Source organism: Thrips palmi, unplaced genomic scaffold (assembly GCF_012932325.1).
Source record: "Thrips palmi isolate BJ-2018 unplaced genomic scaffold, TpBJ-2018v1 HiC_scaffold_8, whole genome shotgun sequence".
Classification (NCBI taxonomy): Eukaryota; Metazoa; Arthropoda; class Insecta; order Thysanoptera; family Thripidae; genus Thrips; species Thrips palmi.
Window position 1 is genome coordinate 5,949,871 of NW_023144635.1, and position 14,672 is coordinate 5,964,542.

At 37.5% G+C, this 14,672-nt stretch overlaps 4 protein-coding genes across 5 annotated transcripts; 2 read left to right on the top strand and 2 right to left on the bottom strand.

Moving 5' to 3' along the window:
- Positions 1–38: 38 nt before the first annotated feature.
- On the bottom strand, positions 39–4,506 carry LOC117653975 (phosphatidylserine lipase ABHD16A). The gene is made up of 12 exons (XM_034400060.1): positions 4,365–4,506; positions 4,189–4,242; positions 3,754–3,993; positions 3,607–3,677; positions 3,362–3,528; positions 3,165–3,282; positions 2,946–3,081; positions 2,667–2,831; positions 2,396–2,580; positions 2,178–2,311; positions 535–674; positions 39–452 (listed from the first exon to the last, which is right to left on the bottom strand). Exons 1-12 carry the CDS (start codon positions 4,440–4,442, stop codon positions 345–347), a joined length of 1,596 nt encoding a protein of 531 aa, XP_034255951.1. The 5' UTR covers positions 4,443–4,506; the 3' UTR covers positions 39–344.
- On the top strand, positions 672–2,005 carry LOC117653985. The gene is made up of 4 exons (XM_034400082.1): positions 672–1,066; positions 1,232–1,417; positions 1,494–1,621; positions 1,704–2,005. The coding sequence occupies exons 1-4, from the start codon at positions 994–996 to the stop codon at positions 1,797–1,799; spliced, it is 483 nt and encodes a 160-aa protein (XP_034255973.1). The 5' UTR covers positions 672–993; the 3' UTR covers positions 1,800–2,005.
- A 415-nt stretch (positions 4,507–4,921) lies between the features above and the next one.
- LOC117652943 (ER degradation-enhancing alpha-mannosidase-like protein 3) lies at positions 4,922–11,272 on the top strand. The gene is made up of 19 exons (XM_034398160.1): positions 4,922–5,377; positions 5,515–5,560; positions 5,642–5,742; positions 5,830–5,869; positions 5,948–6,060; positions 6,158–6,311; positions 6,403–6,531; positions 6,625–6,828; positions 6,924–7,049; positions 7,140–7,244; positions 7,319–7,506; positions 7,601–7,760; positions 7,916–8,098; positions 8,211–8,309; positions 8,397–8,591; positions 8,668–8,787; positions 8,939–9,167; positions 9,260–9,432; positions 9,509–11,272. The coding sequence occupies exons 1-19, from the start codon at positions 5,253–5,255 to the stop codon at positions 10,022–10,024; spliced, it is 3,006 nt and encodes a 1,001-aa protein (XP_034254051.1). The 5' UTR covers positions 4,922–5,252; the 3' UTR covers positions 10,025–11,272.
- LOC117652944 (mini-chromosome maintenance complex-binding protein) lies at positions 11,266–14,559 on the bottom strand. 2 transcript variants are annotated; one of them, XM_034398163.1, is made up of 14 exons: positions 14,407–14,559; positions 14,167–14,279; positions 13,892–14,074; positions 13,717–13,815; positions 13,486–13,640; positions 13,260–13,389; positions 12,936–13,140; positions 12,739–12,856; positions 12,468–12,641; positions 12,278–12,387; positions 12,043–12,176; positions 11,790–11,957; positions 11,626–11,714; positions 11,408–11,543 (listed from the first exon to the last, which is right to left on the bottom strand). In XM_034398163.1, exons 2-14 carry the CDS (start codon positions 14,251–14,253, stop codon positions 11,408–11,410), a joined length of 1,788 nt encoding a protein of 595 aa, XP_034254054.1. In that variant the 5' UTR covers positions 14,254–14,279; positions 14,407–14,559. The 2 variants fall into 2 exon arrangements, with proteins under 2 accessions (XP_034254053.1, XP_034254054.1); XM_034398162.1 differs by having other exon boundaries at positions 11,266–11,543; positions 14,167–14,512.
- Between the last annotated feature and the right edge of the window lie 113 nt (positions 14,560–14,672).

A 14,672-nucleotide genomic window follows, 5' to 3' on the forward strand; every position in this document is an offset into this window, starting at 1 on the left:
GGAAAGTCTCTAAGGTGTCACGGAGAAAATGAACAATCTTTCGGAATTGTGGAATGATTTAATGTTTATGGATCACACGTAATGTAACTTAGACGACTAGGCTTTGCACAACCACTATTTGTCGTTGTAACCAATGAACTCTATTGTCATGAGATAATTACTGAGGAGACTCCTCAATGTGATAAGAAAGAAGGAAATGCACTTGAACCAGACTCACTGACTCAGTCAACAACTATCCAATATAACAGCTTATTTAACTCACCCAAGCGTATTAAAATGAAAAATAATATAATCAAGAAAAGAAAAATAACACATACTACAAATTAAAACGCTTAAGTCAACTTTCACTTAAAATTCGGAGGTTCATCTACAAGCTCTGTGGGTGGATGGAACATAGAGGCTGGTAGTGGAGTGCAATGTGAAGATCGTAGGTCCAACATATATTTCTTGCACTGAAAAGTAAATAAAAATGGACTTGAATAAAACAAAGCCAACTACTACAGAAAATTGATGATAATAAAATCTACTGCTTACAAGGTACAACACCAACTGTATCTTGGTACTTGTATCCAAATCTTCTCCAATGTGAAGAGGAAATGGACCCGAGCTCTCTTCAAAAAGTTGCATCAAGCGCTTTTTGTCTTCTCTAACTCTATGATGTTGCCACAAGGAATCTGCAAAACAAAATACATTTAAACCATTATGAGTTCAGTACTTCAAAATTCTACCTTGGTAGTCAGCAGAAGGCCTTGACAGAAGGCTCCTTGACTAACTTATGTGATTAGAGGTCATGATGCGGCAAGTTTCTGACCAAGGCTTCCACAATGGAATTCCTCTGGGAGACAGTTATTGTACAGCAGTGAATTTGATTGGGAGCCAGGAGAAAGGGAAGAGAGCAATCTGGGTCAATGGCCTGGGCCTCCTCCAACCACTACATATACAGGGGAGAGCATTTCTCTTTTTCAGTTCAAGTTGTTCCTCAAGACAGTCAGGATGAAATTAATCGTGACTTTGTGTCTTCTTTATGGGATTTGCTGGAACTTCTGTAGAGCAGCAACATTTAAAGGTTTGATTGAGTCTAATTTCCATTACAGTGAAAGCACACACTGAGAGTCTCTGATCAAGGCACCAATGTGTTGTTTTGCCTATCTGGACTGTTTAAAATGCAGATAAGCATGCCTACAACACCCTGGTGTGCTGTCAAATAACTTACGAAATTCACTTTTTTAAGGTATAAGTGAATCTGAAATTGAAGCTGATCAGAAATCCCCACGAGCAACGGGAGATAGCAACCAAACAAACAATATGAATGTAGGATTTGTTCCACTGATCAGCATCATAGCAAACCTATTACCAAGGTTTTTTACCAGATATGCAACAGTGCCTCAAGCAACTGTGCAGCAAGCTCGTTCCATAAGTACGCTCCTCTACCAATTAAATGAATTTACTGTTTACTTAAAACCATATCATTAATTATCATTCTTGTGAATTAGATGTTCAAAATGAAGAGCCAATTGAGTGTCACAAGTCTGAACAGGTTGGACTAAAATGGATGGATCATTTGTCACCATCAACTTTCTACCAATGCCACTTCTCCAAAAATTGCTTCAACAGTCACCAGGTAAGTTCCCACAAAAAAGAGTTTCAGAACTGCTGCACACACTCATCTTCTTCTCTATCAATAATATATTTGCCACTTACAGGGATCATGCTTTCAACTGAGAAAGCATGTTTGCAAACGAAGTCAAATCTACGATACAGAAAGTCAGAAATGCGTCCCACCATATTTCAGAACTTAAATTGAACAGCTCATGTATTGTGAATCATGCCTATGTATCTTGTACTGTAGGTATAATGTTAGCTATTTCTATGAATTTTGTATATGAGATTTATGCATTTAATTATTTGACTGACACCTGTAGACCACAACATCTTAATTTGAATTATCATTTCAATACACTTTTCTTCACTTTAGTTGTGCCCATGCTTGTATTTCCTGCCATGATTGCATCACATGTTTTCTGCAAATCAGATGCAGCAGATGCTCAATAATAAATACTTTTGATGAATCAAAACATAAAACTGTATTACATTGTTAGATTTTTAAGAATTATTTATCCATGTTTCAGTGTAAGTAAAAATTAAGATACGATATTGTCTCCAACTTTTAGACTTACTTTGACCATTGACATCCACAGCTAGCCACTCGTTTACAACCCTCATCACATCTGCAGTCATTAGCATAGGATACCTATATTTTAATAACTTCACTAGTAAATCATTTCCTCTGTTTGTTGATAAATTCATTTCCCTAAACACACAAAAAAAAGACAAAAGCCTTAAAACTTTTAACTGATTTCACAAAATGAATAATTCAATTTGGTTGGAAACTTACTCAGTGCAAATAATTTCATCATCAGTTCGTCTAATAAGCATAACTTGTCCAGGATACTTGATTAACTGCTCAGCAATGTTTAAATTAATGTAGTCTCGAATTGTTCTCCGCACTAGAGGCTCCAGGGTACTTGGCATACGTGGAATAGCAAGTGGCAGAATATCATCAAAAGATGCATCCAAAACCTTCATAGGAATGATAAACAAAACCACAGTGAATCAAGGCTGTTAACCAGTATTAACATTACTGACAAACAAAATTTAAAACTTACAACCAAATTGACATCTGGATAATTCATTGCTGCCCATGAAGTAGCATATCCACCAATGCTCCAACCGAACAAAATAATATTTTCTACAGGGAAATTTAATCCATAAATAGCAAACTGCATGACAACGTCCATAGCATTCAGTTCTTGATCAGGATAGGGCATTCCCTGGTTGAAATAAAAAAGTGGGGGTCTTCAGTTAGTTGTGGCAACTGCAGCCATACCTAATACTTTTTTAAAATAATTAGAGTCCATAAAGAGTATTATAAAATGAAATATTACCGTGCTACCTCCAAATCCAGGATGATTCCAGCCAAGGACAGAATAGCCAGCTTCAAGTGGGGTGACCATAATACCAAGTTCATAGAAACCTGCATTGCCCTCGCTACAAATTACCAGCATGTCACCTTTGTGAGTCCTACAACAGATAAGATGAATTTAGTTTCAGGAAATTAATAACATTAGAGAGGAATCTCAATAGGATGCAAACTTGTGGAACACCTTTTGCGTCGGTCAACAAAAAATGAATCAATCTCATTGCCGTCTCTAGCTAGCAGTTTGTTGCGAACCCCACTGTTTTCTTCCACCAGCTTGACACGGCCTTCAAGTAGAACAGGACCTAACACAAGCACAAGAGTGAAAGTTTCAACAACCCACAACACTTAAATTGAGAATTTTCTACAATGGGAAGTATTTACCCATAATGTAACCAAGAAGAGAAATGGACCCTGGGTAAACCATTCGAATTCCAAATGTGTGTGCTGCTAGATAAGCAGCAATTTGACAGGGCAGTGAAATAAATTGATCCACTGGACTTCGTCGAGATGAGGGCTTTCTAACAAAAAGACGTTGTTTGGACTCATCACTGAAACAAAATCATCATTTATAATGTAGAAAGTGCTGCCATATATACTAAAAGCAAGTAAAATAAATAGTTTCATACCTGTCACTATCATTCCACTTGAAATCAACTGGCATGCCAGAGAATTCAAAGTCATACTTAGATAAGGCTTTCTGTAACCCAAAAAGACAATGATAGAATGGATGGACTCAATAAACAAAAAGGTTGTGGAAAGAAAAAAAAACTTACTTTCGTATCTTTGTTAAGATGACGAGCAGCAGCATTTAGTGCTGCTTGAAACTCAAGGTAGGCCACATTATTTGCTCGTCCAAGCCCCCGAAGACAGTAAGCAGCAGCCAGAGTAAGTCCAAGTCCTGTCAATACCTTGGCCATAGTTATGAGGCTATCTATGATCAAATATCCTCTGCGGTAGAGGATTGAAGCCAGAAGGGGTGAGGTGTATAGCCCCACATTCATTAACACATACAGCTGTAAACAAATGAGACTATTACTGCAACAAAATTATTATGATAAAGAGCTTTGAAAGAGTAAGAAATAGCATAACTCAATATAAAGATTAAAATACAAATGACTTGACAACATCAGTGTCAATATCAGTACCATAAGATTTATGTTGAAGTAGGAAAACAGGCGGTACACAAATAAAAAAGAAATCATACTTACAGAGTGAATTACTTGATCGCCCCATCTTTCCAAATTGTTTGATTGATAAGCACCCTTAAAAAGAAAACAGCACCAGGTGAGACAGTCCTAACCTCCAACGGTTTTGTGCAGCATTGCAAATTTTCAGCCAAGCCAGAATTGCCACTAGCCAAACATTTAGCAAGAAGCACACATACCTGAGAGGTTCGTTCGCCGTATATTTTAATCAATCGCGGAGCTAACAAGCACTGCCAAATTAACTTAAACGACACCATTATGTATTTGTTCACAAGCCTTAGGGCCCCCGAAACCCGACCGACCCGAAACCGAACCTATGGTCGTCCGCACCAGGGCCCACGAGCCGACTCTGTCGCAAGAAGCAGTTCTCGACTACAGAAGGAAGTCTCTTTTGGCTGTGCAGTAGTGGAAAGGCGCTTAGGAAAGTCGACGTCTATTTCCTAACCGAGGTTGTCGCGGTCATGTAACGACGTAAAAACATCAACCCAAGACCGAACAATAAACCAACGATCCGAGTCGAACGAGCGATCCGCTCGAGAATTAGAAGTCCTACACAAGAAGGTTCGTTGGGGGTAGTGGCGGCGCAAAACAGTTTTACCGCGTTGTCCTTTCAAGAGTGTTCCCTCATCTTCGAATATCTCGTCCTAGAGCCTCACGCGAAAACAGATACTGCGTCCTATAGTGCATCTTATCTGCCAACCTCCAACATTTGAATAGATGTAGTCAATTTTCATTAAAAATGAATTAACTTCATTCATTCATCTCGCGAATTTTAACCAAGTTTGCCTGTAGCTCACTGTGTTTCTATTCTGTCTCTTCATGTCTTTTTAAATCGATCTGCATTTTAAAATGTTTGTCTGTTCCTCATGGAGTATTGAAGTGACACTAAATTTTTACTGATTTTTTCTGTCTTGTCAATGACATTTATTCTAATGTTTCGTGTCAATTTTCGGTATAGGCTTAGTTAGTTATGAGGTAATGTTTTCTCAATTACACATTCTGTCATGGCTAAACGGATTCATGTGTGTATACTTTTGAAAAAGTGACATTCATATCATACCAGAAGAATGGGGGGTTGCACATCTCTGAATCTTTATCTTCTTGCTGCTCTATTTCTGACCAAATTTTGCACCAGAGTAGAATGCACAAGTTCTTCTGTAGTTATCACCCAAGAAGAGCGTCTGGAATTACGGTAAGAAATACGCTACTGTTCTACTGTTCCTAATCTACTTCCTTGTCTGCTTGACAGCTTGTGTTCAAATTTTTAAACCATTGCAAATTATACGCAGTTTTGTACTTCACCTTATTTTTCTCTTTCCGTTGTTTCAGGGACGAAGCACGTGATATGTTTTATCACGCTTATAATGCATACATGGTAAGAGCACACCTCTTGTTTAGAATAATTTTGGGTCCCTTATGGGCTTATAATTCATAAAAAAATAATTTTGTTTTTCAGGAAAATGCCTATCCTGCTGATGAGCTTATGCCTTTGAGTTGTAAAGGCAGATGGCGAGGCAAGGAAACATCAAGGGGTGACATAGACGATACTCTGGGAAAGTGAGTTAAAAGGGCAATAAATTTGTCTTCGTTCTTTTTGTAATTGTAGCCTTCATGTACTAATCACTGCACCTCTTTCACTTTCAGCTTCTCTCTTACTCTTATTGACACATTGGATACATTGGTGGTGAGTTTAGATTTTTTATTGATGTCTTGTGTTAAACTTTTTGTTCTCTCGCTATTACTGCTTGTCTCTTCTTGACAGGTCCTGGGGGATGTTGATGAATTTGAAAGAGCTGTTAAGCTTGTAATAAAAGATGTCTCTTTTGACAGTGATGTCATAGTGTCAGTCTTTGAAACCAACATCAGGGTTCTTGGGTAAAGTACTTCTTACTCTCTTTACAAACAAAATGCATACTCTATTTTATTTTAGATTTGTTTTGATATTTATTGATTTACTTAACTTATATTAAAGTGGATTACTATCTGGGCACATTCTGGCTGAATATTTACAATTGAATTTGAATGTAATGCGATGGTATCGAGGAGAACTTTTACAAATGGCAAAAGATGTTGGATTTCGATTACTACCTGCCTTCAACACTTCTACTGGAATTCCTCATGCAAGGGTATGTCTTACAATTAAATTTGTTACAACTGTTATAAGTTGAAAAAAGAAAATGATCGAAGACCAGAGAGTTTATTTTTGTACTTTTGCAGGTAAACCTACGTCACGGGTTGAAAGTGCATGGTTTAGAATCATCACGTGAAACATGCACTGCTTGTGCTGGCACCATGGTATTAGAAATGGCTGCTCTGTCTAGGTTAAGTGGCGAGCCTATTTTTGAGGTATATATTGTGTACTACTGTAATCGTCCTGTTTTTGTTTTTTTGTTTGCTTTTTCTCCCTTTTTGTAACTTTGTTTAATATTTTCTTTACAGGAAAAAGCTCATCGTGCGATGGATGAACTGTGGAGACTACGTCACCGTAGCTCAGATTTAATGGGCACAGTGTTAAATATTCATTCGGGAGACTGGGTTCGAAGAGATTCTGGAGTAGGAGCTGGTATTGATTCTTATTATGAGTACTGTCTCAAGGCATACATTCTATTAGGAGATGACCGTTACCTTGGACGTTTTAACAAAGTATGATCTGAGGCAAATAAAGCCAATCAATTCTTTTGTTGTTTTAGATGTGAAATCATGCTTATTTAACACTTAATCTCTGCCATTTTTTCTAGCATTATTCTGCTGTAATGAGATACATTAGCCAAGGTCCGATGCTTCTAGATGTTCACATGCATCGGCCACATTCAAATTCCCGAAACTTCATGGATGCTCTTTTAGCATTTTGGCCTGGCTTGCAGGTAATGTCTTAAATCGAGATAATTTTATGAAGCAGTTCAATTTGATTGTGTTGTGCCTGTCTCAACAATGGACCATTGTGCCGCTTATAGGTTCTTAAGGGTGACATCAAGCCGGCTGTGGAGACCCATGAAATGCTTTATCAAGTTATGCAAAGGCATAATTTTCTTCCCGAGGCATTTACTACAGATTTTCAGGTTTGCCTCCTTTAATATTTCTGATAAAATCTTCCATCATTTTTAGCCCATAACAACCCTCTTTTCTATCTCAGGTTCATTGGGGTCAACACCCATTAAGACCAGAATTTTTAGAATCAACGTACTTCCTTTACAAAGCAACTGGTGATCCTTACTACCTGGAGGTAGGGCGCAAAGTTTTGAAAAGTTTGCAAAAGTATGCAAGAGTCTCATGTGGTTATGCAGCTGTAAAGGATGTTCGGACTAATGTTCATGAAGATAGGTATTTACACATAGCATACTTACAATAGGATTTTACACATAGCAGGAAATTTTTAAAAAAATCTTATATTTTGTTGTATTTTTCTCCTTCTTAGGATGGATTCATTTGTTCTTGCTGAGACTTTCAAATACCTTTATCTATTATTTTCGGATCCAAGTGATTTAGTTTTGGACCTAGACCAGTTCCTCTTCACAACTGAAGCTCACCTACTGCCACTTACTCTTGCACGCTCAACAAATGCTTCTCTCTTAAATGTAAGTGTTGTGGTCTGAATGTACCCTCCCTTCCAGCCTGAAAAAAACTAATTTTTCTGCCTTATTGAATGCAAGAAAGAAATATAACTTACTCCGCTCCCACTGATTAAGGAAACTCATTTGATTTGCTAACATTGTTCCTTTCTGTTTTATAGCTAGCAAATTCTATTGAAATAAATGGAGCCGACCTGTCCGGAGATGAAATGCCAGACGCAAGAACTTGTCCCAACACACAACATCTATTTCCTGAGAAAGTTCGTCGCCCTCTTCGTAATCTAGTTGATGGTGTTTGCCCTCGGAAAGAATTGAAGCGCAGGATTAAGGCTGTAGATTTCCAGGTGCCTCACGTTTCTTTTAAACTTAAAGCTAAAACAATTTGTCTCCAGGTTTCTATTTCTGATATTTTGTAAAGTCTAGTTCTTTTAACAAATATGTTTTTTATTTTGATAGATGGGGAACTCTGATCATATGAAGTTATTGAAAGAGATGGGCATAAGTATTATGTCTTTGGACGATGGGCGAGTCCAACTCGTACATGCTTTTGGAAATGCAAGTATAGGAATTCTCATATCTAATTTCTCCATTTAAATGGTTTTGCTACACATAGATATTGTTTTCTGTATTTTTCTCGTGTAGGCTGCTTCTTCAACTGATGCTGAAGAAGGATTGTTATTCATGCAAGAAATGGTGGAATTGTCCAAGACTTACACTCCACAAATGGAAACAATGCAACAGGCAGTCAGTTTTACCAATATTGTTACCAATAAATTAACTGTGATTCCGGCTGGTCCCGCTCACTTTGGAAAAATCCTCCGACTACCAGCTGACAAAGTATTGTCTTGTGTTGGTAATTGCTATGGAATCATTTATTAGTGCTTTTTTATGAATAAAATCTTTTTTGTTCTAGATAACAGCAAAACTAAGTGTCGCTCTGCCTATCAGAGGTTGTCAAACTATGAACTGGCCAGATGCAATCAAAGGTCGTATTGTAATTCTTGAACGAGGTGACTGCATGTTTGTGGAAAAGGTGTGGACATTTATTTTATTTTCTATCATCCAAAGATGTCTCATTTTTTTCCTCCTTCAAATTATTATTTGTCTCTTGATTGCTACTTCATGAGACATGAGCTCCCTTGTCTTATGGTTGTTTGTTGTTTTTGTTTTGTTTCTGTTCCTAGGCCAGACGTATCCAAAGAGCTGGCGCGGTTGCTGGTATTGTGATTGATCACACTGTTGGAACATCCGTCACAAAATCCACAATGTTTGCTATGTCAGGGGATGGAGTAGATGATGTTAAAATTCCCATGGCATTTTTATTCTATGATGATGCTGTACGGTTGCTAGAAGCAGTACGTTCAAATCCAGACATGGACATCACATTAAGTAGTTTTGTCGCCCTTGACGAAGGTACATGATGATTTATAGCTTATTGTAGCTTTCTTTATGCCAATGCAGTTAACTGTCAGTTTGGTTGTTGTAATTTTCTTCTCATTGTGCAGTTACAAAGGGCATGGTGAAAGAAAAAGATGTCACCTTGGAACCTCCCTCTAAAAATTCTGCATTAGATAAAATAAAGGAATCAATTATCAAATTCATCAACACTCCAATTCAACAGAAGTCCAGAGGGCTGGAAAGTAAGCCTGCACTCCAGCCACCTCAAGCATTCCCCGAGGTAATGGATTTAATAGCTGGAATTTATTTTCATTTCATCAACAGCGAGTTGTTTTAATTGTTGTTTTTGCTTCAAGGCACGTAGTGGTGATTCCAAAATTCCGCATCTAAATGAGCTTCTGCTGAGCATTGTCCTTCAAAGAGGCAGTGAGGTTCTGAAGAATGTGTTGCCAAGTGATCTGCAAATTCCTGATGAGTTGTTATTTAAGGTAAAAGACAAAATACCCATGCCAGAAATTAAGTTATACACTGCTCTGGCTCATCAGGGTCTTTTCACATTAAATGATCACTCCCTTCTGGACCTTCATTTCTTTATCAATACCAACCGCTATGACAAGACTAGTACTTCCAAACAAGATCCTGCTCCACACTTGGGTAGTGCTACACCAGTAGCCTTCCATCCAATTACTATGGAGGAAAAGCCAGGAGTAGAAGAGGAGTGTGCTGACTGTGATGTGATTAAAAATCAAGATAAAGGGCATATTCTTAGAGAGAATTATCCTTCTCTCATTTCATTACCACCTAGGCATGAATCCAAAGAAGGTGAACAAAGAACTACAATAGAAAAGCTCAGGTTCCCTGATGAATTGTGATTTTTTTTTTAGGTTGGGAGGGGGTGGGGGGAATAAATTTGTACATGCAATGTATGGATCTATAAAATTAAATTATATATGGTGTTTATTGGACTGTTGCTCAAATGTTTTATCTTTATCAGGTTTATCTTTAAATCAAATTCAAAAATAAACATGCTGTTGCTGCTTGATGTGCCACTCTGTACAACATTTAGGGTCCCTTGATATGCCCATTTGCTGTGGGCAAAATTGTATTAACAGGGTAAGAGTAAAGATTTTTTTATTTGTTATTCAAATAATTTATTACATTATTGAAGGCTCAGTTGCTTACATGTTTTGTGACTCTTTGTTGGTTTATTTTGTAGTTTTGCTCGTATTCATGTTTTAGTTGTAGTTCTGAGAAGACTTCAGTCAGCTGTGGTTAGCCAATGTTCACCATTGCACGACATGTCGATGATATTAGTGTATATATTTGACAAACAAAAATTAAGATTCATTCCATTTATTTTTATTTTTTTAAAAAATAGGCATCAGGGTTGATAGATTTCCCAGTTGATTAAGGCAAGTGTTAATTTATTTTTAACCTAGCCTTTTCTTCTCTTGAGCTTAACTGCTTCTGATCACTTGTGTGGTCTAGCATTGCAATGAACGCAGAATTTTGATGTTGAAGAGCCATTAAAGCATTTGCATCTGTAAATACTGTAATTTAAAAAAAAATGTGTGTACATATCTAGATGATTTTCTTAATATGTATGTGAGAGTAAATGGTTCTAATTGAGCCTGACTGATTGTCTTTGCCTATGTAGATGCAATTGTATCTAGTCTTTAAATGTACTGTAATATTGTATCCATCATTATCCCATGATTCGATCCTCATTTAATTAAAAATTATGGCTGCTGGCCCATAAGGATCAGGCTAAGTAATATTTTACACTGCCTTGCTACAGAGTTCTCAGTGGAATCTCCTCTGCTGTGCATTTTTCAGCTGCTACTAGAACTGTACTTTGTAAAAAAATAAAGTAGTACAAACTAGTTCAATTTATGTATTATGAGGTACAAAGCAATCAGGTTGGAAGACCTACTTGTGTCTTAGGTTGGATAATACTGTTTCACAGCACTGAATTCCGTTGTGAATGTAGTATCTGCAAAACTTATTTTCTGTACTTTGGTATCAACCATTTGACTCAGCTGACCATTGTTTCTTGTACAGCAGCAGTCTAAAGTGTGATACTGTGTAAAAGATGAAAAATAAAACAGTGATATTTTGAATTTAAAAGCGTTCATTTCCAGATGTTGAAACACTATATTCTCCATGTTAGAATATGGATTGAACTTAAAATGCAGAAAAATGTAACCAACCAAGATAACCACACCAAAAATCGTATTTTCTTCTAACTTCACAACTTATGGTTCATTAGATGGTTGTGTTGCTTGAGCTAGATGATTGCTAAGGCGTTGTTTCCTCTCTTCTTCCATCCTTTTTGCCTCTTCCCAGGCACTGAGAGACACCACTTTTTCACCATGGCTCAAAGACACCAACCTTAACACACAGCAATAAATGAAAGAATCATCTGAAGTGTGGTTAAGTACCACATTTAATAGTGAATAAACCTAATGCGTACCTTGCAAGTACTAATAATAAGTGCAAATCGTCAGCTGAAACACTACGGCCACCCACTTGTCGCATTGCCACAAAGTCCTCTTGCGCTTTCTTAAAAGAACAGAAACATTTTATGCTGGTAGAAATTATCGACTACGTAAACAAACATATTAATTCCACTTATACCTTTTGAAGATCTTCAGGAAACTCAAATGTAGAATGTCTCATACCACAAAGATACAACCGAATGGCACTAAGAAGAGGCTCGCGTAGGAAGTGGTTTGCAGCTTGGAAGATTTCTGGCAGAGTATTCAAACTGGCAGAGTCTGCTTTAAGTGGTACAAGAACATCACACTGTGGAATGAAGTACAGTGGATCAGAATCTGCCCGTATAAGCAAAAATTTCACAATAGCGTTCTATTTGATGATGGTAACTTACAGGCAAAAGGGATTTTCCTTCAGAGAGAATGAGAACTGGAATATCAGCATCATAAGGCTTTGTATAGTACTGAAAATCGTAGTTCACAATTTGTTGGGAAATGAGAGTGCGGAGAGCTTGCACATTTGCTACACCTAAAATAAAATTTTAGAAACCTTATAGAAAAGTTCAATCTCAAGTTATAATGTGATTTCTTTTTTCAAACATTTTCGCAAGATAGAGGAGAGAAACACACCTGAAACATCAAGCTTTCCAGCTTCCAGCCTGGTTTCATCAACAATCAGGTGGGTGTTGTCACTCAGTTGAAGAAGGCCAGAAGAAAGACGATTGTTCTCATAGTCCATTCTGTACAGAACATCATAATTATATGCATACAAAAAATGCATACAGATGCAATCAATATTCACCAAACTGCTAACACTTACTTAGGTACAAATGACAAGGTATTCATATTTTCCAAAGTCATAGGTAGATAGTGGCTTTTTGGAAGGATTCTTTGCAACACAGAATATAAAAGTCGGGTGTAGTCTGGTCGCCGTGGGAGGTTTGATAAATTCAGGGAAAAGTGACCTAACGCAAGACCATCCTTGCGCATGTACCTGTACAAATGCAAACATGCACAGACTGAGGTTGTAGTGAAATAAGAACTACGTAATTAATCAAGTGGATCCTTAAATTTCCTCAGCCAAGACTCACACTAGAGAAATAAGGTGACATAGCATATAATCAGCAGCCACCGAGTCCCCCAATAACATCTGACTCAAGACAAAATGGAGTTCCTTCCTCATTGATTCAGCAGATTGAAACACATCATCTGAAGGAAGAAATGGTCATGAGCAAAGTTTTGTATTGCACTTTGACAGCATTACGCACCAACAAAGCTAACAACCCACCAAATACACTGGGTACCATGTTCATGTGCATGAGTTTCTGCAAAGCTACAGCATGAAGCCTTGGGACCAAAGAGGGAGGAGGATTCTCAGCATCTGTTTCCAAACTGGATGAAGATGACGCCAGTGAAGGATTTAACGAAAGAAATCCCACTACATCAATAATATCATTTAGCTTTAGAGAGTCGCTGCTATCTGAATCATAAATCTGTAAAGACAAGATACAGAGTTAAGAACTGCCAACGAATGACAATAGGAAGGTGCTTTACCAAATCATCCATTGCTACGTAGTACTTTCAAAAATAACAGATAATAAAAATGACTCACCTTGACAATGCAAGCTATTCCAGTGGCTCCGTCAATGGGAAAATTGAGACTGAGACCTGAGCAGGAAGAAATTGCCGGACCTTTTTTGGATTCGTCTGTAGATAGTCTTTTACCTTCGTGAGTAGAACCACTGAGAGAGTAGAATAAATGTATTTCAGAAAGTAAAAGAAAAAGCACAATCAAAATAAAAACTAAACTAAGAAGATCATAAATATGATTTTGTGACCTGCTGTAGGGTACAGATGCAGAGCTTTCAGAAGATCCAGCACTGTCCACATCCATGGGTTCTTGATCTTCAACCTGACGCTTTGTACTCGTATTTGGAGTTTTAAAAGGACTTGGCACATTATTCGATTGTCTACCACAGAGTTTCTTCTCTTGCTGGAATGAGGGACATTTCAATTACAAATAGAGATGATAAAAGCTTGTAACATACATGGGTTGGATCTTGAAGTACCTCATACACCCAATCATTGAGTGCAGGTGTTGTAATACAATAAAGCACTTGTCTTTCTTCAATAGCATCATTCAAGTTTTCAACTAACTGTTCTTCAGGCTAAAACCAACAAGATAACATAACCATGTTACAAAAGCAACAATAAAAAGAAATATTGTAAATAAATTTTACTCACAGAGCACTGGATAATATCCCTGTATCGTCCCGACCTGAGCTGCTTTTCTTTTGTTAAATTGTGCTCAACTTCGTATTTACCCATGAAGTATTCAGGATTGTACATGTGCTGAACCATTCCACGAAACCGAACAAATTGATGGTCTTGGAGCTCATGATTTGGCACGACATTAATCAAAGGAATCTGATCATAAAGGAATTTTCAATTAATAATAGCAAAGCTAGGAATCAGAACGGTCATCAACAAGTAATCGAAAATAATGCTGTGTCGCTCACGTCATTCCAGTTGCTGGTTTCATTCAGTAAACTTTTGAAGTAATCAGGACGAGCCTCCCAATCCGATAAAGAACACCTTAGAACCATATTTTCTGGTTGGTAAAGGAGATGTTCTGTTGGAGGATGCACAAGAACAAGGAATGCCAAGGTTAATGGTGAATTGACAATGCAGCGCCCGATTTTAAAACTAGAGACAGTTAAAATTGATGAGATGAACACTTCGGCACTAAATAAGCATACAGAGATCAAATGTGCAAACAATTGCACACAAGATAAAAAGGTGAAAGGATCCGGCTTAAAAACTTCTAAGTAGAGAGAACAAAACAAACAGTAGCAAGCAGCAAGCACAGACACTTTGCGCGCGAGTTTACCGCCCTTCTGTCTTTTGTCAGTATGGCAAATTTAGATGCAACAAATTTCTCATATTTTCATTTTGATTGCAAGCAAATCAAGCTTGATAAAGCTCCTAAAACAACCAACAGTATAGTTGATTTCAGAAAGCATTA

Coding starts and splice junctions, on each gene's coding strand:
- LOC117653985 (XM_034400082.1), top strand. CDS start 994: ATGAAATTAATCGTGACTTTGTGTCTTCTTTATGGGATTTGCTGGAAC. Junction 1,418..1,493: donor GCAGCAAGCTCGTTCCATAA/GTACGCTCCTCT, acceptor CTTGTGAATTAG/ATGTTCAAAATGAAGAGCCA. Junction 1,622..1,703: donor ATTGCTTCAACAGTCACCAG/GTAAGTTCCCAC, acceptor TGCCACTTACAG/GGATCATGCTTTCAACTGAG.
- LOC117652944 (XM_034398162.1), bottom strand. CDS start 14,253: ATGGTTCTAAGGTGTTCTTTATCGGATTGGGAGGCTCGTCCTGATTAC. Junction 12,642..12,738: donor TGTCACCTTATTTCTCTAGT/GTGAGTCTTGGC, acceptor GCATTTGTACAG/GTACATGCGCAAGGATGGTC. Junction 11,544..11,625: donor TTATTATTAGTACTTGCAAG/GTACGCATTAGG, acceptor CTGTGTGTTAAG/GTTGGTGTCTTTGAGCCATG.
- LOC117652943 (XM_034398160.1), top strand. CDS start 5,253: ATGGGGGGTTGCACATCTCTGAATCTTTATCTTCTTGCTGCTCTATTT. Junction 7,050..7,139: donor CATTTTGGCCTGGCTTGCAG/GTAATGTCTTAA, acceptor TGCCGCTTATAG/GTTCTTAAGGGTGACATCAA. Junction 8,099..8,210: donor TTAAGGCTGTAGATTTCCAG/GTGCCTCACGTT, acceptor TTATTTTGATAG/ATGGGGAACTCTGATCATAT.
- LOC117653975 (XM_034400060.1), bottom strand. CDS start 4,442: ATGGTGTCGTTTAAGTTAATTTGGCAGTGCTTGTTAGCTCCGCGATTG. Junction 4,243..4,364: donor ACGGCGAACGAACCTCTCAG/GTATGTGTGCTT, acceptor TTTCTTTTTAAG/GGTGCTTATCAATCAAACAA. Junction 3,082..3,164: donor TTTGTTGACCGACGCAAAAG/GTGTTCCACAAG, acceptor TATCTGTTGTAG/GACTCACAAAGGTGACATGC.